The 23,742-nt window shown below is 37.9% G+C and overlaps 1 protein-coding gene across 1 annotated transcript; it reads right to left on the bottom strand.

Annotated features, from left to right (window-relative positions):
• Window positions 1-928: 928 nt before the first annotated feature.
• On the bottom strand, window positions 929-20,283 carry LOC140812114 (regulator of nonsense transcripts 1 homolog). Its single transcript, XM_073170318.1, has 29 exons — window positions 19,611-20,283; window positions 17,860-18,111; window positions 17,619-17,789; window positions 17,438-17,488; window positions 16,895-16,987; window positions 16,722-16,817; window positions 16,460-16,510; window positions 16,260-16,378; window positions 15,479-15,587; window positions 10,988-11,110; window positions 10,829-10,900; window positions 10,644-10,715; window positions 10,454-10,520; window positions 9,417-9,559; window positions 9,231-9,302; window positions 9,035-9,163; window positions 6,795-6,950; window positions 6,301-6,414; window positions 6,111-6,209; window positions 5,957-6,034; window positions 5,617-5,751; window positions 5,320-5,394; window positions 5,104-5,218; window positions 4,542-4,915; window positions 4,354-4,416; window positions 4,201-4,266; window positions 3,912-4,043; window positions 2,060-2,179; window positions 929-1,718 (listed from the first exon to the last, which is right to left on the bottom strand). The coding sequence occupies exons 1-29, from the start codon at window positions 20,148-20,150 to the stop codon at window positions 1,590-1,592; spliced, it is 3,816 nt and encodes a 1,271-aa protein (XP_073026419.1). The 5' UTR covers window positions 20,151-20,283; the 3' UTR covers window positions 929-1,589.
• Window positions 20,284-23,742: the final 3,459 nt, after the last annotated feature.

Genomic DNA, 23,742 nt, shown 5'->3' with positions numbered 1-23,742 from the left:
GGCCATATGCACGTACATCTATTTTCTTCACAAGTCTTGTCCAATTTTCACCAATTCTTTTTCCAAACATTTTATTTATATTCTATTCTTTGCCAAAACATCAATCATCATCTAAAAAAAAACGAAAATCCAGAAAAGTAAGGATAGGAAAGCATGTGTCCCATATTCTTGTATTCGAAAATTGCGTCGCATGTGTTTTACTTGATATTTATCAGTAGCTAAAACTTCAGAGGACTTGCAAGCCCATTTCACCAATTAAACCGAATTTACAAAGGAAGAAAAAAACTGAAATGAAACAATGTTCTAAAGTATCTGCATAAGGTTGACAAAGAATTACGATTTTTTTTCTCTGAGTCGATAAAATTACAACGTGATCCGCAGATATGAATTTTATGTTATGTTGGAGAATGATAATTCCTATTACTGAAAGAACGATGAAAACGTGATGTTTACGTTTCAATTCTATGTTTTAAAAAATTTGGATTACATCGTTACAAACAACTATTTCTTTTAATTTAACAATTTCGATCCTACAATTGACGTCAGAATCAAAATTATTTGTTTGATTTTCATGAATTGCAATAAATATAATTATCAAGAATAATTGTTGAAGAAAACCAACTATCCATGTTGGAGTGACTTCAGATGTTACATGGTTTATAAAATCTGAATCGCAGAATTAGTGCTAGCCAAATCCTTTTTCTATCAACTAGCCATTCAATCCTACACGTTATTCGAAGTGATAATTCACCGTCCAATTTTGAGGCATATATACTCCATTTTATAAATAAATTATTCATTACTGTTCTTTCAAGTGGAATACGAGCAATAGGAAATGAAATTCGAATATCCTTCTCATTGTTTGTCAGACGAACATTTTCTGTGGATCTGCATTTAGTCATCATACCGAAAGGACCAAAACAATCTCAAGACATTCACATCCAAAGATACCACACTTTTGTTCAAAATACAAGTATTTCCAGTGTCTAGGAAGCAATTACAATTCACCGGCCATTTGCCCAAATGAACACCAAAACAGAGATTTGAAAGCAAACCAGTTTAAAGTAATATCGGTCTCACACATCAATCCGAAGACACCTAGAGACAGCAGCAATTACACTCGTTGACACTTTGGATTATCGCCATCATCAAGTTCCAACGAGCATGATCACATGCAAGGGCCAGATAAAGGTAAGAACCTGTCATTGCACGCGGTACAAAACTATAGCAGTTCTCTATAAAATTGCCACTGTCCGCTACTTCAATAAACTTGCTCTGTTTCAGAAACCCTCTTTAACTACATCACAGCGTGCCACCTGCGTACCACTCTTAGATTTCATGGTTATTGGATCCTCCACCTCAGAAGGTAGTGCATGCTCAGAAGGTAGTGTATGCCTAAAGTGACCATCCTCTCAAACTCGTGCAATCCAGTAGTTCAGAGTCATCCTTGTGGATTATATCATCAAAAAACTTTAATATATTCATCGAACTTCAGACAGCGACTTTAGTGAGAGAGAATACACCTGATGGCACAAACCAGATTTCTGAACGTAACACGTCACTCTCATACATCGAGCGCGTGACTTATTTTAGTGGATTTTCGGATTTTGGGAGGCTTGACCTGGCTGGGATGAATGCTGTTGTTGGGAATTTTGCATGTTCGGCTGTTGAGCATTGTAGTGTGCTAATGGTTGCGAATAGAGGGGATTCAGGAAACTCTGTAAAGAAACAAGTGGGAAAGCTCACTGACCAAATATGACAGTACAAGGTATGGAAAAGGAAGATAAAATAAATAAAAAAAATTGTGGAATTTTTTTGAAGTTTAATTTCCATCACCAAAATGCATCAAATAGATCCATTTTACTCGTGAAGCCTCCTTTACTAAAATCATCGTTGTACATGATTCAGCAAAGCTTAATACAAAGTTGCAAGGATTGTTAAAAAAATATTTGCTGCTTCGCTATGATCAGAAGTGTTTTATGGACATGCATATAAATCATCAGTCTGTTAAATTATTTTTCACTGCAATTAATCAATTTAATGATCAATAAACAAATACCTGAGTCTGAAGCGGACGGGCATTACCCCCTCCGTAGAGGTTTTGAGAAGAATCATCTTGAGATTGTTCGTTAAACGCAGCCTGTGTAAATAGTCCAAGAGAACCATGGGCCATGTATTCCTGGAGAATGATGGTGTTGAACTTCAAAGGACAAGAAAAAGGGGAAAAATTGCATATCCACTGTTTTAATAGAAATATAAGTAGGAAAGACTTTCGTCGATAAAATCTTTATCACTAAAACCTCCTCAGAGTACTGATACCATCCAAAGACATATAAACTTCAATCTTTAAAATTTTAACACGATTAAATAGCAATTTTCTTCTCATGGAAAGGCAGGTACTATTTACTCATGAACCCATACATAATCATTACTTCAATAGAATGTTAAAGATATCAGAGAAATTCTAAAAGGTTGGACATGTGGAACAACCAATTTCTTATGTACCTTCAATGCCTTTCCCTTTTTGTTATTATAACTTCAAATGTGAAATTATTTTCACCCGCTAACTACAAAATGTAGGTCTTACCTTTTCATAATCTAAATGAACTGAAAAATAAAATCAATATATGCCATATCTGGTTCTGCTTAAAATGATCTTGGTGCAAATAGAGCCAAAAAAATGGAAACTAAGCATAGAACATGTTGCTAGAAAAATAGATAATTAGTAGTTTATCTGTAATAAACACCTGATTCCCTCAAACTTTCTAAAAGATTATTTTCTACCCCTTAAATTTAACATTAGGCACTTTGACCTCTCCAACATACAACCAGATGTTATAAATATCAATCTGTTCGAGTGTTTAATGATACAAATAGTCCATGGTGTTTGAAACTAACATAATGATTGTAGCATTAGTTAATAATAGGCAAACCAATTTCCATAAATAGCTACTACCTTTTTTATGACAGATGAGTGAATTCAATGTGGAAGGGCCCTAGCTTAATCTTTCGCAAAGTCACTTCTTCTGGTATAAGATTTCATTTTTTCATCGTTGAAAATAAAGGAGAAAAATAACAACTTTGACCACTTAATGCATAGTAATTTAAATACGGTTTAGTCCCAACTCCCAAGTTAATTAAGCTCGTAAAAAAACTATATTTCATATTATAAAGAATAAGTTTCATTTTGTACCCATCACCTATGACTGACTAATGCCCATTTAACCCTCTCCAGTCTCCACTATTAGTTGTCTCACTTAATCCCACTTCAATTATATACAGTATCCACATTATCTCCTTGAAATGATAATTATCACTTCGCCATTCTGAACACTAGTAATCATCCATTTGATATTTTTTAGTTGAAAGTAATCAAAGTATTACTCAATTACAGTTACAATTATAACAGGGTAATCAAATTTATGATCAAACATCAAAAAAATAAATAACTCATTTAAAGTAAAATTATTGGGCAAGAATCAAGATAATTTATATACTTAACAGAATGTAAATTTTTACTATTTATTTAAATTAGTTTATAAGTGATTTCATAATAAATTTTGTTTAATTAATGCTTCTGCTCTTACAACAGCAACAATTATTACTTTATTATAATCATAATTTTTCTATATTTTAAAATTTTTAACCAGGTTAGTTCTTGATAGGTCAGACTGCAAAATGACGTCAAGCGGGTAATATATATAGCTGAAGGATGTTAACATGATGCAATAAATACTTCAAGGGGATCAGTATTAACAATATTTTCAGGGGTAAAATGAAATTGATCCTATTTTAAATTTATAATGACTTAGTTTAACAAAATAACTTGTAACGTCTAGGCAAGGGATAACATATTTAGAAAACATAAGGCCACGTAAACCAGGGAAAATCTACATAATTTTAACTCTAACCTGAGACATGAAGTCATTTCCTGTTGCAAAACGACCATATCCAGCATGAGAGCTCTGGTTTAAAAAACTCCCAGGAAATCCACCTTGAGCACCCTGTGTGATATAGTCAACACCATATCCACCCTGAGTTGCCTACGCAGCAAAACAGATCGATGTATAAAAAGTATCAGAATATCAATAAAAAATATTTAAGAGATGAAAATCACCGTAAAAGTAGCGTTGACAAGCAATTTAAGCAAATATACATGAATGAGAGTAGACGAAAACTACACATACAAAGAATGTATACCTGAGTAGAGAATTCAGCATATGGAACATGAGATCCCTGGCTTTTAAAATCATCACCCAAGAAATCCTGCATGGAATTCCAACAAAAAATAAAAGGAAATCATAAAAAAAAAATCACACAATCAATCAACAAATTCCCGTTTAAATAAACTACCTGAGACATGCCACCCATTGAGAATCGGTCGCTAAATGTTTGGCTGGGTCCTTGACCTGTCATCTATAGTGTGCAAAAAGAAAAATCTCTGAGTTTCATCAATCCAAATAGCAGAAAATTAGAATATAAGAACGGACACATTTTTCTCCTCAGAAGAGAAACATGATAAAGTTGGAAACAACACTAACATTGGAAACATATCCTGGCTGAGATAATAATCCACCAGCATTTGGCTGGCTGCTGGCATTCTCCATAGCTGGGAAATTGTAGTTAGATGCAATACTTCCAATAGGGGATTGCCCGACCTGCTGATGTGGAAGATGGCTACCAATAGGAGCACTGATGCTCCCACGCCCACCACCAAATCCTCGACTTCCAGGTTGTGGCATTTGAGGAACAGTTCCAACAGGTCCATGTACAGCACCACGGGTAGGAATGGCATAAGGCTGAGAAGGAGGGCCACTGTGGTATGGGGAGAGAGGCACTCGTGGCATTGAATAACCAGCAGGGTGAACACCAGGTTTATGAGCACCATTAGGTGGTGCAGGCGACATGTAAGGACCTGCATTAAGAAAAAACTTTTATGAGCTCCAATTTTAGGAAGATATCTGCATTTTCATTTAAATGATACCATCAATAAAGCATTTGAGAATGCTGTTTGAAAGTTCAAACTTTTATTGGGAGTTCTAGAGAGAAGCATTCAAAAAGACCAATTCAGACAGTTAATTCACTTCATTAATAGGAACATACCCCTAGAGCGAGCACCCCTCCTATCAGCACCAGGGCTTGATGCAACAGATCCGAAAGTATCATTGGAGACGCCGCCTGCTCCACCACCATAGAAAAGTCGGTGATCATTGTATATCTGTACCACATCAACAACATAACCCATATGAAGGAGTCCAAAAATATAACTAGCAAGTATTAAATTTCATATTTGGCCATTGTTACATCATCTCTGCCAACCTTTTTGGGCTTCTGAAATTGAACCATGCTCTGCTTTAAATTATTCAGAGGTCCCTCAACCAAGCATTCATGTTCCTGATAAACCAAACTTTCAGAGAGAGAAGCATACTACGTTGCAACACATAAATATATTCCAGGAGACAATTCCAAGCTCAAAAGTGAGAAAAAAAACACCAAACTAACCAAAAATGTGGCCATGCTGAAGGAGCCACAGCCTGGTCATGGCAACTATAAACAAATGTAGGAACTACGTTTTATCATAAGGACATTAAGAACACAATGAAAGTGGAAAAATACTTTGTAGTGTGTTAATAAGCCATTCCAGAGGGGTTGTTTGCTCAAAACTTTTGGATTTCCTAGGATAACTATCCCATAACGAGCACGTGTGAGGGCAACATTAAGCCGGCGTGGATCATTGAGGAAACCAATGCCCTGAAAATAGATGAGACGAGAATATCCATCAAAAAAATTGTATCATGCACAAAAAGTTTAGGGTTCATAGGCATCTCCAGCAAATCGTGATGCATAAGAACATTTTGTAGTCAACCACCATATTGGAAATTATGCAGAGAATCCCAGAGCTGAAATACATATAACATATACAGTGAAGTGATTATTCTTCGTGTGAAGCCCCTACCTGGTGTTCATTACTCCTCACACAAGACAAAATTATGTAGTCCTTTTCTCTTCCCTGAAATGAATCCACACTAGCCACCTGAACCGGACATGTCAAGTCACCTTCTGACTCAGACAAATTTTTTCAAATAAATAAAACCCAATATTATACTTACCTCGATTTCTTTGTATAGCTGCTGCCGTAAAGCACCATTGCGAGACATATAATTCACAATGTATGCCCGCTGGCCTTCATATGGGGTTATAACACCAATCTGTAGGACACCGAAAGAAAAAATAATCACAACTCGACATCAAGATAGAACAACACAAGAAACCTGAATGATGGAGAAGTTTATACTGAACCTGATTAGGAACTACACCACTTTTCAAAAACGTAGTCACAATTTTCTCAACATTTGCAGCTTCAGTCCTATTTAGGTAGGATGTTCCACTTGAACTTATCTCCTCTTGTCCCATCTATAGAAGCAACCGAAAAGGTACTAATAAATCTCTTCGAAAGTACACGAAAAAAAAATGAACTGCATCATGCGAGTCTACCCTGACTTCCAACAGCAAAGACATTTGCAACTGGAACATGGCTCAATATCTTAACTAGAATTTCATCATAGAACAATGGGAAGATATAAAATGTGAAGGTTTATTACTGACATGAAGTAAAGAAATGCCGTACCAATTATATAAAATTGCAAGGAAATGACAAAAACTTCCCTTCTGCATTGCATATGTCATAAACCGAAGAAATTCTTCCACAACCAACAGTAACATGTGCATAAAAGGAATTCATAACAGTGTTTTAAGCAACTCTAGTCCATACTAAATTAAACAAGTGAATATACCTGGACATAGAAAAACATGGGACGATTTGGTACAGGCCAAGGGAAGTCTATGCCTGGTGATTGCCTCTCATTAATTGTCACTCCATTTTGAAGAGTGCCTTCATAAAAGCTGTTAGAGGGAAACTCTGAAAGGGCAGGATGCATCCTATACTGAACCTAGAAGATCAAAAACGAGGGTTTTAAGGTTCTAACCATCCAAGATAAAGCCACTAATAACATGGTGTTGCATCATTAAGCTGATGCAACATAAATCAGATGCAAAATTACTGGATATTTAAACAATTACTATCGTTAAGCAAAACTATGAAGTCCATGATCGATTATGCTATTTCCACAAGTTGGTGGTTGATCTCCATTAACTGAAACTAAGCCGCACTAGTTGAATATTTCAGCGTAGCCATGTGCATGGTAATTAAAAGCACAAGGCGCATTAAAGTGTCCAAGTGTCTCGGGGCTTTAGGTAGAAAGCAAAGCTCATGCTTTACACAAATAAAGCACAATAAATACAAATATCAAATACTAAAACGCAAGTGCAAAAGGCAGAGGCGGCGCGGGGAAAAGGCTACATGATGTTATGGTTTCCTCCAGGGGTAGGAGTTATGGTTCAGGTATCGAGTGCCCAAACCGACCCGACCAGGTTTTACATGATGTTATGATTTCCTCTAAGGTGGCGTTCGGGTTCAAGTATCGGGTACCCGAACCTTTAGGATTGGGTCGTTTTTTTTTGGGTTTTGCCCAAACCCGAAAGTTTGAAATCGGGCTTGGGTTTTACCCGACCTTTAAATTTTGAAATCAGGTTGGTGTCAGTTATTTTTTGGGTACTCGACAATTTTTCACTTTTAAAAAAAATTAGTATGACAAGTAATAATTAAATGCCAAAATCCTAGTTGACTATTTGACTTGGTCTACTCCTGTGCATCGGCTGATTAACGCCTTCTCTTTCAATTCTTTGGCTTGGTTAGGGTTTCAAATTGAACTTCACAGTTCAATCTCCAATCTTTGCAACTCCACGCCCATCATTCTCCTCTCTCAACTCTCTGTCCATCACTCAAACTCGAAGTATGAGCATTGAAGCAAAGAATGGGAAAACCATTTGTCTCGCGAGTCCTAGCTTCCCTTCTCCACCATTTGGATCTAGTTCTTAGATACGGTTTTAATCATTTTCTTAGATACGTTCATTTTCCCGGTGCCTAGCTATCTCTCTCGATTTATCGTGCTACAATTTTGTTGGTTACAATGTGATGAAGATTCACAGATTTTTTTGCTATTATGCAAAGGAGGATTTTTTTTTTTTGTTTAATTTCCCTATGTCCATTAATGTATGTAAATGTTCGCAGTACAGAATATTGTGCAGATTTTGCAAAGGAATAGCACATGTATGCCGCTCAGTTTTGGCCTGAAATTTCAGCTACCCAAAGTCGGTACCTGACACTACCCGACTTTTTCGGGTCCTGAAAATCGTGTAATGGTTTTTCTCGGGTAGGGTTCAGGTAGTAAAATTGCTACCCTGTTTTTGAGTACCCAAACTCGAGGAACCCAAACTGACGCCCATGATGTTATGGTTTCCTCTACTATTTCTTTTAAGAGTTTTTTTTTAAAGGCTGTTTTTCTCCGAAGCGCACATAAGCACGCACTTCATGGAAGCCGTATACTTAAGCACAGGTTGTGCGCTTTGCTGCGCTTTTGACAAGTGACAACTATGCCGCGTGTGTTTTAATTACATGTTCCTAGTTCAATAAATACCCCTGGTTTGTCTTTAGCTCTTATGACTAGGCTGGAAAAGGAGCACAGCAACACGATACATAGAAGGGAAACACTTTATACACAAAATTGGAGACACGTTTTGGGACAGATATACTATTCGTTTGTTAGACAAATTGTTCCTGTTCCTGTTCCTGTTCTTGTTCCGGTTTCTATTTAAAATAGAACTGGCAAAGGCAATAAATTTTATAATAGAGGGATAAGGGATCCAAAAGGTGAGTATTCAGAGGTCACCATCACCTTTTTACTAAGCCAACTAGCTGAGCATGAAGGGCGGGCATGACAAAAGGTGGAAAAGAGATACGAAACAGTGTCAAAGACAAGTTCATTCCGTTTTTTTTTTGAGTGATTCGGTGAATTTAGCTCGGCAGGCTATCTTAAACTTTTTCCCAGATTAAGTCTAGACAATAGGCCAAAGAGTACATACAAGATTCCATGAAATGGGGCGTAGCAAAAACAAAGATCAGCATGACAATCACCTGCAACCTAATTGGTTTAACCCCAAGCAGCACAAGCCGTTCAAATAGCGACTGTGCAAGACCAGCACGAGCAGCTTTCTTGCACATAATGACTGGACCAAGTTGGCAATGGTCTCCAACAAGAACAACCTATAGTAGACTTCTTATTAAAGTTATTTGAATAATCGAGTAACCTTATGCAGCTAACTTCGAATACCTGTTTCACTCCAAGAACCAAAGGAATAAGACACTCAGGCTCTGTTGCCTGGGTAGACTCGTCGATAAGCACCTAAAAAGGCATTCAGAATTAAAACCACATGATCAAGGGCCAATATAATAAAATTAATATGGCCTTAGAAAATGTATGCATAGAAAGTAACCAAGTTTCCATTGCCCAAGTTACCTGGCGAAATCTGAAATTCGCCAAGCGAGGATCTCCAGCTCCAACACATGTACAACAGATAACATCAGCACTCTGAGATATCTCCCTTTCAGTAGCTCGTTTGAGAGCTTTATATTTTTTCTCATCGCTGCTGGACAATTCCCCTGGAACATATACAAAACATGGGTAAAACCTCAGGATCGAACATTCTATGTAGTGACTGTATATGGGCTTTGAGATGATATATTAATCTGGCAAATAATAGAAACAAGAAGCACAAAAATAAACTAAACAATTAATGTCCCCATTCCTATTTGCAGCAGGTAGAGTATAATAACTCAAAATTATACTGGATGTCCACCAATGAAAACAAATTGTGTGGCCTCTATCATATTAAGTTTACCTAAAACACATGTACTTTTTTCCTGCTGAAATAGACTAATAAAATAGCATATTTTGTCACATGGCTAAAGCACAAATGTGAGATGTACAAGGGTTCAGGTTTCATTACATAAAACTAATGTACCTCATTAAGCACTAAACCAAGATTTCTTTTTGTCACAGTGATGTTCTTATAGCGGAAGTTGGAACACCAACTTGAGCAGAAAGGTCAAACTGAATTATCCTTTTTAAAAATTAACTCAGAATCACTTAAGTTTCTTGTTTCTCTCACATACACATCATAAAAATTCCATTTATCGTGTTAAAAAAGTTGTTCCTTTTAAATCCATGATAACTGTATTTCAAAGTGGAAGTGAATTCTACATGTAAAGCACTTGCCTTATTCCTTCACAGGTAACTTAACATCAGATCATAAATCTTTCTTGAACACACGTATGCATACAAATTGCATTACAACTATTAACATGTTTTTTCAAATGCCATCACCAAGAAAAACAGACTAAAACATAATACCAGTAAGTTTCTACTTTAAAAAACTACGACGACCAAAAGTAGAAATCTGGCAATGCCAACTGCTAACACATGCCAACCAAAAGGTGGTAAAGAAGAATAGAGAATGTGAGGGGAACAAAAGGAAGAAGACAAAAAAACCACACCTTGTTCATCTTTCAGCTGCTGTAACTTGTGAAGTTCACTCTTTTCAGAAGTGTCAAGATGTCTAACCTGTGAACAATTATAAAATGTATATTATAGGTGACAGCCAAACATACAATGGAAAAATGTGTAAACAAATTAGCAGGAAAAAAAAGTTTCAAATGCCAACATCCAGTTCATGGATTAACGAACCTGATAATGCAAGGTTAAATGCTCAACAGGGGAACTAACAGCTTCCCTTGACTTTGCACAAATTCTGACAACCTTGTCATTAAAAATACAAGAACACGGACGTATAATAATCAAACATCAAAGTAAGTAAATATGATTTTACTCACTATATAAAATATAATATCTGAATGCAACAATATTCAGACCTTCAAACCAGTGGCACTTATCTTTTCAGCTAGCTGATCAACAGCCACATTACTTGGAGCACATACAAGAACCTGCCATGGAAACCTATAGATGAGTTGTGAAGGTAAAAGTAATGATCAAGAAAACCATCAGCTTTCCAAAAAACCATATTACATTACCTGTCCCTGGCCTTGCTTCGCCATATGATATACAATTGCAGCTGAGGTGACAGTTTTACCAGTTCCAGGAGGACCTTGTATGAGACTTATAGGTTTTTGTAAAACACTCTTCACAGCAAAAACCTGGGTGAATTGACAGGTAAGGACAACGCAAATTAAAAGAAACAGAATAACAAGAAAAGAAAGGAAAAACGATTGACGGATTCTATCATTTGAACAAGTCTTCAACAAAGCTTACCGGTAAAAGGCCTTTCCTGTCAAACTTTCACATACGGATTCTATCATAAACTGAGTTCTACTCGTTAAAGATGCACATCATTGTTCGGATTTATTTTTTGTTATGTTTCTGTTTTTTTCTCTATTATCATGTCTAATATGTTCTTCTTCACACTTGTTACGGGCCCAAATATGTTGGGCTTAGATAGTAAATATCATATGGGCCCAGAATATTTTAGAGGCGGTAACCTGGGAAGGGAAAAGGATTACAAGCAGTAACAACTATTTATACCCGGCTAGAATTTGTTAGAGCATTATTTCACATATTATTTTCTGCTTCGGGCTAGCTATGTCTAGGGCAAGGAGATCTTTTTTTTTGTAGAAGGAATTATTTCTTTGGCTGGGTAGAAAGAGTCAGATTATAGTGTATCTTGTTTAGTGTTCTCATTTGGAATTTTAGTTGTAATTTCAGTAAACGTTGAGTTACAGCATTCTTCTTCTTTCACTTGTTTGTTATCCTTCGTATATTGTATTGTGGTCGTATCAATTGGTCCGACCTGCCGGATACCAAATCGCGAGAAGAACGACTAACACATGTACTGATTCAAGGGCCTGAAGCACTGGAAAAGTTTGCACTAGAATTGAAGGAGCAAGGCTGGATGACGCAGCTGCGGTTACAAGCTCTGGAGGAGATAATGGAGGAGATAGAGGAGATTCGACTATTGGTACAGCAGATCACAAGAATGTCGGGTATGAGTGTAGACGAGGGTGAGAGGAAAAAAGGCCCACACAAGATTCCAAAACAGAAGGTCCAGAGGATACCCACAACGTCAGTGAAGAGGAATGCAACAAATCGGTTCCAGGGAAGAAGATGCAATTAGTAGAGGGAACAGGCAATCAAGTTTGTAACATAAACAAGCCATTAGAAGAGCGGAATCTCCGAGATTCTGTAGGATTGATGCCGTCAGGTTGCTGTCCAAGACCAAATCATGCCTTGAGGTGACGGCCATTTTCTCGATTTATCACAAAAAATTGCAGCAGGAGGCGTGGGAGGTGTTGAAAGAAGGCCGGCACATCGGACTGTTGGGAGATCTGTGGGCTGCATACAAGGAACAGTAAGTGGGCTATTTTTCTATTAAGACCAGGATTGGAAAGTGGAATGAAGAAAAGGCCCATGGCCCAATTACACTTGCTACAGCCCTGGAATTGAGATCTGAGATGGAGAAAGATACTGCCAGCAATGGGATTGGATATCTGGAAAAATTGAGCTCGGCCCAACACTCAATAGCGGCTCTGGTGGGGGGATATAGGATGGGTTCAATCGAATGGTATTGGGAATTCAAATCACAAGAATATAGCCCAATTAACCCATCAAAGCGGGTCGAGCATCATGGGTGTTGAAAAGTCTCTGTTTGAACTTTGAAGTGTCGATTCTTGTGAGAGTTGTGATAGATGGGAGGTGTGGGATTCTTGGCTAGCAGAAGATGGGATCAATAGATGAATTTCAACAAAGGGATTTCCATCTTTATGTGCTGCTCTCGGAGGAAGATCGAGGAATGATAAAATTTCCTTTACATCACAAAACACGTTAATTGTGGTCCTGGTGCAGTTATATAAGAAGCTGATGACTTTCATGAGGAGTTCCTTTTTTTATTCATGGTTTGGGATCAGGATGGGTGTTCTAGGTTAGTTACGAGTTATTATTGGAAAGTATAATGACGTTAGGTTGGAATCTTCTAAAAACCTGCGGGAAACCGAACCATTTATTTTAGATATTCTCAAGGGCAGCCTATTTTTTGAAAATTCTTAAAAGATTGGATCCAGCATGTTACATTTTTTCTACATACAACAACAAACGATTTGGGATCACTCGGGTGTGTTAGCAGCAGGAGGGAAACTGGAGGATGGAGAAAACCACATCTATGTTTTTAAATCTGTAGTCAAGGAACCAGGCTGCCTTTTGATGTCAAAAATGTGGCACCAAATTCAGCCTTAGCTCTAGGGATTTGGAGGAGCAATCTACTTTTCTTTCACCCTTTTCCTCACTATCGGAGGTACGGCTGATTCTGAAGAACCACTGCATGCCATACCGCCATGGCAGCCCGCCGGAGATTCCCCGTACATCCACCGTCGAACGATCCCCTCACCCCGGTGTCTTGTAAATTCTCCTTCTCCTCCCAACTGCTAGGTCTCGACGCCAAATTCGATGTGCTCTTATCGGGTTGGCCTATAATATCTATGTAGGCCCAACCCACATACCAGTCACCAAACATGTCAAGAAAATATCCATCCGATCCCAACTCTCTATCCCTGATGTTGGGCCTTCAAGCCCTACTCTTCTCTACCTTAAGACTTATCTCCATGGCCCTGATAATTATAATGATGACATGGGCTCCCACCATTCCATAATTTCCCTTGTGGGGCTTAAAAATAAAATAGCCCATGTCTTTTCCTTCTTCTCCCAGCCACCCCAGCCAGGGTTAGCCCAATCATGCGTATCCTTCCCCACCCTTGCATCGACAACAAGAATCCTTCCTTCATGGATTTTCGACCACTGTATCTTTAGATCAACTCCATTGTGGCTCGCTTCCCTTAACCAAAATTTTCTTTTGAAGCCATAGCATCTCAATAAACTTTAGGCTGTTGTTGATCGTGGAATTTCTGATTTGTTCCATCTCCATTTTCATTTCAATCTCCAATGCCATAGATTCTTGTACCAGATTAAGCTTCTTAATTGTTTGATCGGAAGATTGGTTATGCCGATGTATGGTACAAGCCATGATGCCCCTCCAATTGGATCTACCTCATCAACCACATGTAAATCCATTCCATAATCTTGATCCTTGGGGCTTTTTTCTGCTTCGCTCCGCTTAAGACTAGTGCATTTGACTCCTACTGAAGCTTGGTCTGATTCGTCATCATCTTGCAGTCGTTCTTTCACCGGCAAGTTTTCGTCCCCCTTCCCCACGTTCATCCCTTTAAGCCTTCTAGAATATACTTATTTTATAACAGGTCTCTCCTTCTCATCAGCCTGTTCATCAGATTTCCCTACGACCAGTGAAATCCTCATCTTCCTTACCTTTACAAGTTCCAAATATTTCCAGGGATTTCTCCACCGACTCCTCAATACCTACAAACTTTTTCACCGCTTTGATCATTGATATTACAGCCTCATGTACTTTCAGCACCATCTTATTCATATCCTCTACTATCTTCAACATCTTATCTTCCAATGCATTGATTCTCGTGTCTAGCTCTGTGGTTGCCATCTTTTCTTCCTCTTCAATCGACATCAGGCATGTCGGACCAATTGTTGCAACCACGATTTATATATAACGGTAAAGGAGATTTACAGTGAAAAATATCCCAGAGATAATCATTGTAACCTAGCTAAAGCTAGTCCCCATCACAAGCTACTTGACACTCAAGCAAAGAAATAAACAGAATAAAACATTTACTGCCCTACCTCACAATTATAATTTATTGTTATCTTTCTAGACTCTTCTAAGGTTAATGACTCTTGGGCTATTTGGATCTAGGCCCACTGATAATAGGTCCGTAACAGTCTCCTATAAGAACTAAGAACATAACCAACTTGTTCGACTCTTCTAGTTTCAAACAGGGCTTGAATGCAAACCCAAGCGAGGATGAAGGTTATTGGGTTTTCAAGGACTATAGAGCTGACAGAATCAACTGGGAAGGATGCTGAAACCACATAATTTCAAGTTTCTAGCTATATCCTTGATATTTCTCAAGGGGGCGGCCCATAATATTTTAGATGTTGGGCTTCGATGGTCAATATCATCATTTGGCCCAGAATATTTTAGAGGCGCTAACTTGGGTAAGGGGAAAGGATTACAAGTAGGAGAAACTATATACACCAGACTAGAGTTTGTTGGAGCAGTATTTCACGAATTATTTTCTGTTTCGGGCTAGCTATATCTATTATCTAGGGCAAGGAGATCTTTCTTCTTGCAAAAGGAATTATTTCCTTGGCTGGGTAGAAACACTCAGATTATAGTGTCTTGTTGAGTGTTCTCATTTGGATTTTAAATTGTAACTTCAGTATACATTGAGTTACAGCATTCTTCTTCCTTCATTTGTTTTTATTCTTCGTATATTGTATTGAGGTCGTATCAACACTCCATTCTGTAATTTAATAGGTATCACCGATCAAGCAACCAAAACCAAGAATAAAAAGAAAATCGAACAAAACCAAGTTCAGTAGGGCAAAGAATTATATATAAAGATAAATTAGCAACAACGAGACAATACCTGAGATGCATTAAGTTCTGGAAGACCCGGTGCACCAAATCGGCGAGGCAACGCATTTCGAACGATCTGCATATCTACTTCATGGCCCAGTAAATGATGATAAATGTACCTGCAAGGTGTGCGGCGGTTCAGAAAACTAATTAGAGACCACAAAAAATGACGTGGATCATCCATGTAGTACTGAAACACCAATTGATCTCAAGAAAATCTCATCAAAGTTAAATTTATGTGCAATCTATCTCCAATCAGGCCAACATCAACACTCTAGAAAAATCAACAAAATTTAAAGTGAAACAAATAGGAAAACTTAAAGGTAATAAAGCCAACGTCAAGTTGGCTACTTGAAAATGATAAGATATATATGATCATTTTGCATAAAATCAAAGCAGATCACTCTCGGAAGTATATTGTTACATAATTGATAGGTAGAAGAAGAAATTATTGAGTCGCTTTGTAAATCAAATTCGTGTATAAACACTTGAAGGGTACAACTAATAGTTTAAAGAAGACAATAAATTCCAGACACTTGACATGTATTGCTGCTCTTTAATCCAATTTTCAACATCAAAAAGGATGGTTGTTCCCAGAAGGGGAATCTGATACCGTGCACCTCCAAGTTTACCCCAGCACATTAACAAATTGAAGTACGAACTTTTCCCTATTAGGCAGTTTTTGCAGAAGACAAGAATAGAAATTCCTTTTAGTATCTTGTATTATATTATACGTGTAACATGCATACAACCAAAGGAGCTTATCAACCAGATGAATGGTGTTCTCTTACCCACTGACACTTGTTTCATCCAGCGCAAATGTTTTCATGGCCCCTTGCATTCGATCAAAACTAGTGCTTTTCCAAACAAAGTCGACACTAAAACCATGGTTCACATCAACAGAAACACCCTGCTAGAGCAAATTTTATCAAACTCTTGTAGAAGGATTTGATAGTGAAAATAAATAACTATGACCACAGTCAACAAATACCTGACTAACACGAAGCTCAAGAGCAACCTCCTCTTGTGAAGTTAATTTTATCTGAAAATATGAAGTTTCAGCATAATGAAGAAAATATATGTCAATGCCAATGGGTGATTAAATCAAGTCATACCACTGATCACTGAATAGAACGAAAACCACACAGCAAAGCGGGTTTTCAGCATAGCATCTTATGCTAATTATTTCAACAGACTCGGCAAAAAAGGTTAAACAAATTAAAAGCAGGAGGGTTTAGGCAAAAATTACGAACCACATGACCCACGGACTGCCATGAGGGATGAGATGCATCTCCTGGATAACGCAGCCTTAATTCATCACCAGGAACTAGCCGTAACTCATTGTCTTCCTACAGAAAATAATGCATTCTTCGCATAAATATAAAAAAACAGTATATAAAAAAATTATTTTGAAAAAATAAGTTACCTTTGGAAAGACAAAGTAAGCAATACGCTTCTTATTTAGGCCAATATCCCATCGAACTGTGATGTTATCTTTGCTTTGAGACTCTTTCATCATCTGCCATCAACCAACAGTAAGTTGTGTTTTTGGTGTCTTTGTTCCACTTAAGAAAATATACAACACAAATTTTTTCCTGATTTATTAAAAGAAAACATGGAATAATGGTGTTAAAAACAATTTAATTATATTTGCTAGATGATACATTTATATCAGTCGTGACATACCATTACAAACAAATTTTTCTAATTTATTTCTTTTTATGAGAACATGTTTAAAGAATCCTCTTCCTGAATTTTGCCTCTTCACTTTAGGAAATTAATTCCCATACAAAAAAAAAAAGAAACAGCACAATCGGTGATGTATAATAGAGTCGAACCTCAGACCCTTATATAAATGATGCATGGAGGGGAAAAATCAATACATGACAGAAAAAAGTTTTCAATTGCACACTTTGTAAGATTGCTTGTAGATAGCTAAAATGAGAAAAAATTAAATGTGTAACAATACCTTGTCATAGTCCGCTTCAAGCTTAATGAGTGGTGCAAAGACATTTTGATACTGGACAGAAAAATTAATAGCAATGAATTAGGTGGAGACAAAAAAAATACATGGCATTTCATCGACAGCAAGTAACATCCATTTCAGATCATCAACTGAAAAAAAATATAGTCAATCTACTCAAGATCACCTGGTATGCATCCTCGTACTTGAGCACTACAGGTTGAGGTTCCTCATCCACACCAGGTTTCTCAAGATCTTCCAAGGTAGCATCAGGATTTGTCTTCCAAAGCTCTTCGATTTTATTTATCTGTTGGGCACTAATTTGTCTTGCCCTCAACTGCTCTTGTTCAGATGGGACCTGTTTTACAAACAATTGAACAGTTTATTTTAGTTCATAACCCGTAGCACAATTAATAAATATGTCCTACTTTCAACAGCCATTGCAAGAAACATCTGTCATCAATAAGCGGGCACCACTGACTGAGATCCCAATTCATGTCCTTCAAAGCATTAGAACTAAGGCAAGGTTCTCTGCAAAGAAGAACCACCACACTCTCTGTCTTTGCAGATATGAATCCAAGAAGGAAGACATTCCGGCATCCACAGTTGTAACACTCAAGAATTGTTTCTCCCAAAGGACTATCTTTATGAAGACACACTTCCTTGTGCTTTGCTCTCACCTAAAAGAACGGAAGGAAATTAAGCCAAAGGAACAATTATTTGCGGACAACCAAGCACAAAATTAAAAATCCTTACTTTTAAGGGTTATATATATTGTTTGATTAGAACACTTAGATAGTACCCATTTTTATATTCACTATAAATATTAGACACAATCTCATTTTGTAGCATATATTTCTAAATAAATAAAAAATAAAAGCACCCCAAAAAGATAAATAAATTTTTCCAGTTTCTGTTGTTTCTGTTGTTTGATAGTCAGCTAAAATATATTTCTTATTTTTCACATCTTACCAAAATTCCACCATTTTTCAGCCTTTTATTCTGCACCGGTTCTTTAAATATTTATTATAAATATAAAAATTTGGATTAGTTTATGATTTATATTATCGAATTTATTTTCATGCCAAAGCGTGCAAGAAATATTCATTTCTGCATGATTTTTATGAATGGTATTTATGGCTACTATTGATTCTACTTTTTATTACTTTTGTACACAAGTTGAAGTTTATGAATACAAGTTTTATTACTTTAATAAAATGTATTGATTTTTAAAAAAAACTAAATGTATTGACTATTTCATTAAATGAAAATATTAATATACACAAAAAATAAATACTTCTCACTACTGTTATTTTGCAATCATTTCAAAGATAGCAAATTGTTTCTAAATGCTTCTCCGAAGTTGATAGTCGTTAACTGTTTATATTTGTGCTAAAAAAAACTATATTCACCCTCAACATACCGAAAAAGTACATGTATTGTTTAACAATAAATTAAAAAATGTCTCTCCACCAAGAACCCATAAAAAAACAGAACAAGTAAAATAAATATCACTGCTCAAACCCAATATACATTGATCATGATTCTATTTTATGTTTCTGCACATGTACTATCAACTACCCAGGCCATGAAAATTTCCAGGAAATAAAACAACAATTTATACCTGGATTCAGATATGGGTGGGTACTCTAAGATGTGGTTACAGTCAATTAAACCAAATAGAATCTCATATTTCAAATATAAAGCAGGTGTAGCAGAGTATTATCCAACACCAAGTGACCAAACAACATTATTCAAACACCTTCAAAGAAACAAGTTGCATTACAAATATTATATCCCAATAGATTTACGTTTTTCAATGATCACCACCCACACACATAGATTACAAGATATACCATGATAATATAAAGCAAGCAAAGTCATTGCAATCTTAGATACAAGTGGGAAACTTTAAAAACTGAATGCAGCGATTCACCTGGCACAATTCCATCAATTCATGCTAATACCTATAATTTCTTTCGTAACCGTCATTCGAACAATAATTTCATTTACAAAACCACTAACCACACCAATCCAGCAATCTTTCATCTCCAGACAGCTTATCACATGATATTTCCAAAAAAAAAAAAAAAAATTGACACCAGAGACCTAATATGATCTTGTACATAAGCAAACACTACCACAGAAAAAAAAAAATCAACATTTTTTTTCAACTCACCAGATGATTTACAATGTGAGAACCAGATGTATTCCCTCGTGAATTACAGAACCATTTCCTACATGATGGCACATTGCACCGTGCAACACATGCAGGGTTGGTGATCCCACAGTACTTGCAAGCATGTTCAGCAAAATCACCCTTCCCATAATCAAAAACCTCGTCATCACCGGTATCTTCAAAGTTCAGCCCGCTCATCCCTGCGGCCAATGCCTCCACCACTCCCTCCTTACTACCATTATTACCACTACTCCCACTACCGCTGGCAGCGCTATTATTGTTGTTGCTGTTGCTAATTCCACCGCGGAGTTTGTTTGTCGGAGAGGACTCAGTGGAGAAAGCAGTATCCGCAGCAGCAATAGAATCGGACGTTGCAGGCCACAGAGAGGAAGACAATCGAATAGGCTGCGAGAGCTCCTGAAATTCAGGGTAAGCAAAATCTTCCTCGCCTTGCGTGTGGAATTCTAAGAACGTATACGCATCGTTCCCCTCATCCGGCTGGGACGCGGTCTCGTAAAGATTGTTCGTCTGCGAATCCATGACCCGCTGCTCTAACCAAAAACAATATACGTACGATTATTGGTGGTGAAGATTACGAATTCGCGAGTAAATTAAGGTAATTCACACTTGGATATGAAAATTAGATTTTAGGTTTAGGGTTGATGTGGGTGAGATCGGGGGTTAAGAAAGATGGACGGTGTAGGAGAGGAAAGATTCTCTGCGCTGGGTGTACTGAGTTTGATGTAAATGGGCCGAATCAAACTTTAGCCTGGCCCAAAAGTCTTGTCCATTTTGGTCTAAAATTCTTGTCAATCGACTAGATTTAATCCAAGTTGGGCCAAGCACATAAATGGGAATGACATTTTTCCGGTTCGATTTGATTTAATTTATTTATGAATAACGGGTGAGACTATGTTCCGCCGGCTTTTAGACGAGTGAGTCTTATATGAAAGCATGTGGAGCTCGCACTGATCCGAGGGTTGTGTTGCACCTGGAGTAGAGGTCATGTGGTACTGTCTCACTCATGAAGAATACCCATTTTTAAATTATCTGATTTGAAGTATTTAAATTTTAATACGAATATTATATAATAAAATAGTATTTTTATTTATGGATTCATCTTGTGTTTGAATATTTATTATCTTCGCGAAAGTATTTTTTATTAAGTTATCGTTTGAAGTGAATGATATGATAATTAATGATATAGAGTGAATTGATAAGTTAATAAGATTCATTGTATAAAAAAGAAGATGACAAATAATAATGTCTTTGTTTCAATTTTAAAAAGTTGGGCAAGGAGACAATATAATTTTGCTTCAGAAATGTGTGTATGACGGTCAGTGTTGCTGGACCATTTATTAGCATGAGCCTAATATTAAATAAGCTGAAAGTACCAACCCAAACACTAGATGCCTTGGGATACTAAAAGTTCGCAAGCGATGCTCTAAAGTTTTGTCCATTCACCTTAGAGTTATATGGTAAATATGTTGACGATATCATTCTCTGTGACTGCCACCCTCTCCCTCGTCGTCGCCACATTTCACAATCCCTTTTCAATATTTCAACTTCCTTGGTCATCAACCTTTTCCAGCTCTCCCAAAGAAGACTCAAAAAGAAAATTAAAATTTTAAAATAAAATTGAAAAACATTAACATGGGTTCCACGTGAGCGGCACCCATAGTAGGTGTACACATATGATGTGGAGCAAATCAAAACTATATCTATATGAAGAGGAAGTTTACATTACCCACCATTTGGTGGGCAACCATAACTACCGGCCCCCTGTGGATCCACCTCAGGGGGTTGGGCGTTCCATGTCTAGTCTAGCGTTAGGGAGCTTATTTTGGGCATTCTGGTGCATGTTCAATTCCATCTCTCGCATGACAATGCTCTGTGAGTGAAGAAATATTTGAGACTCTTGTTGTAGTGACCCGTTCCAGAATCACCTACTAATCAAAAACTAAGCATGCAATTAACCTAATTAATTATAATCAGAGATAACAGCGGAAATATGGCCAACAACAATAGTTATACAACCCAATCGAAATCGAAGTCTAGACTAACTCAAAATGAAATATCCAGTACAACCATATCGAATCAAATGGAAAACACTGAAAACTAAACCAACCAGCTACTCAACGTCCTCCTCCTGCTCCTCCTGAGCCATCCAACCTGAGGCCTGCCCCGTGGGAATGGGGTGTCCAAGAATAAACAAAACCGAGGACGTGAGCGATAAGAACGCCCAGTACTAAAGTATGAGTATACAAACCTATATGAAATGCACATGCTATGATATGATACCAGGGTAGTCAAGAAACAGGAATCACAAAGGATCTCAAAATGCTCAGTCTAGAGGCGCCAAGTGGATAGTGCCGCGCGGTCCAACCTCTGGGTCACTGCATCCACTACAAGACAGACGTGGACCTAAAATGTCCCGGACCACCGAAGCCCTCCCGACCCGTCGGCCACTGTGTACTCTCGGTGTCCATGCGTCCACAAGACAGGGCTGAGCGGCCCCAAGATATAGCTTATCTCGAAAGAGATACAGCTCAACAGTAAAGGCTATCTCGAAGGAGATACGGCTCAACATGATATGCAATATGCATCATAACTCGTGACATAATAGCATGCATCATATGACATATAACAATGCAGCAAATACTCATGCAACACATATATGAATGTATACTCAACCAGGATATCTCGGATAGTACTTTCGTACCTCTATCACAGCAAGCCTAGCCTTACGCAACACCGCTAATCAGGTCTAGCACAAGCCTACGCATCAAAAGCATACTCAATCAATACTACCATGCTCGACTAGCAAAACCAGTACTCCCTAGTACTACCAAAGGTTTAGGGTTTACCTTCGTCCGTCGACAGCCCTTTGATGTCGATTGCCTTGAAACTCAGGCGCCGCTACGCTACTACTCCTGGCAGCTCTTGGCTATCGCTCGACCAACAACTAACCCTAGAAACCTTCCAAATCCTCTCAACTATGAGGCAAAAATCATGAATTGGCAAGTCACAAATGAGAAATCCGAGCACTATTTATAGGCCATGTTCGGATCCTCCGAACAACACTCCGGAACGTCCGAACGCTACGTGTCCATTGGCTCTTGACAGCTCATGATCGGATCCTCCGATCATACACTTCGGACCGTCCGAACATGCATGGAAAAATGACGTGTCGATCAACACTTGACACCTATGATCGGATTCACCGAACTACACTTCGGATCGTCCGAACTCTTCGGTGCTTCCGAACCCTCTTCGGTCCGTCCGATCATGACCATAGCCAAAATTACACCTTAAACCTTCTTAATCACCATTACTCCGTTAATTACCCAATTTGGAATTCGGGCTACTACATTCTCCCCCCCTTAAAAGATTTCGTCCTCGAAATCAGGCTTAGAGAATGAACAAAACAAAATAACAACATCATTAATACATCTCAATTGTTGTTGAATACAACTGATACTATGATTACAACTGAAAACACAAACTTATACAAAGCACAACTCAAAAGAGCTCTGGATGCTCCGAACGCATACGACTCTCTAACTCCCAAGTGGCTTCTTCAGTGCCTCGACGCTGCCACTGCACTAAGACAAGAGGAATGATCTTATTCCGCAACACCTTATCTTTGCGATCTAGAATCTGAACTGGTCGCTCCACGTAAGACAAATCCGTATCAAGTTGAACTTCAGATGGATGTAAGATGTGCGACTCATCTGCTACATAACGTCTCAACAAGGATACGTGGAACACATCATGAATACTTGATAGGTACGGCGGCAACGCAAGTCTGTAAGCTAAATCTCCCACACATTCCAGTATCTCGAATGGACCAATAAATCTCGGAGACAGCTTACCCTTGAGACCAAATCTCAAAATCCTGCGAAAAGGCGAAACTCGGAGAAACACCTTCTCACCTGGCTGAAAATGAAGAGGTCGACGCTTTGTGTTCGCATAACTAGCCTGTCGATCCTGAGCAGTCTTAATCCGCTTCTTGATTACTGCAACCTTATCTATAGCCTGCTGGACTAACTCCGGTCCCTCTACCTGTCGTTCCCCGACTTCATCCCAGAATAATGGAGTACGACAACGTCGCCCGTACAACGCCTCAAAT

Source organism: Primulina eburnea, chromosome 14 (genome assembly GCF_022965805.1).
Source record: "Primulina eburnea isolate SZY01 chromosome 14, ASM2296580v1, whole genome shotgun sequence".
NCBI classification, from domain to species: Eukaryota; Viridiplantae; Streptophyta; class Magnoliopsida; order Lamiales; family Gesneriaceae; genus Primulina; species Primulina eburnea.
This window is presented reverse-complemented; position numbering and strand designations above follow the sequence as displayed.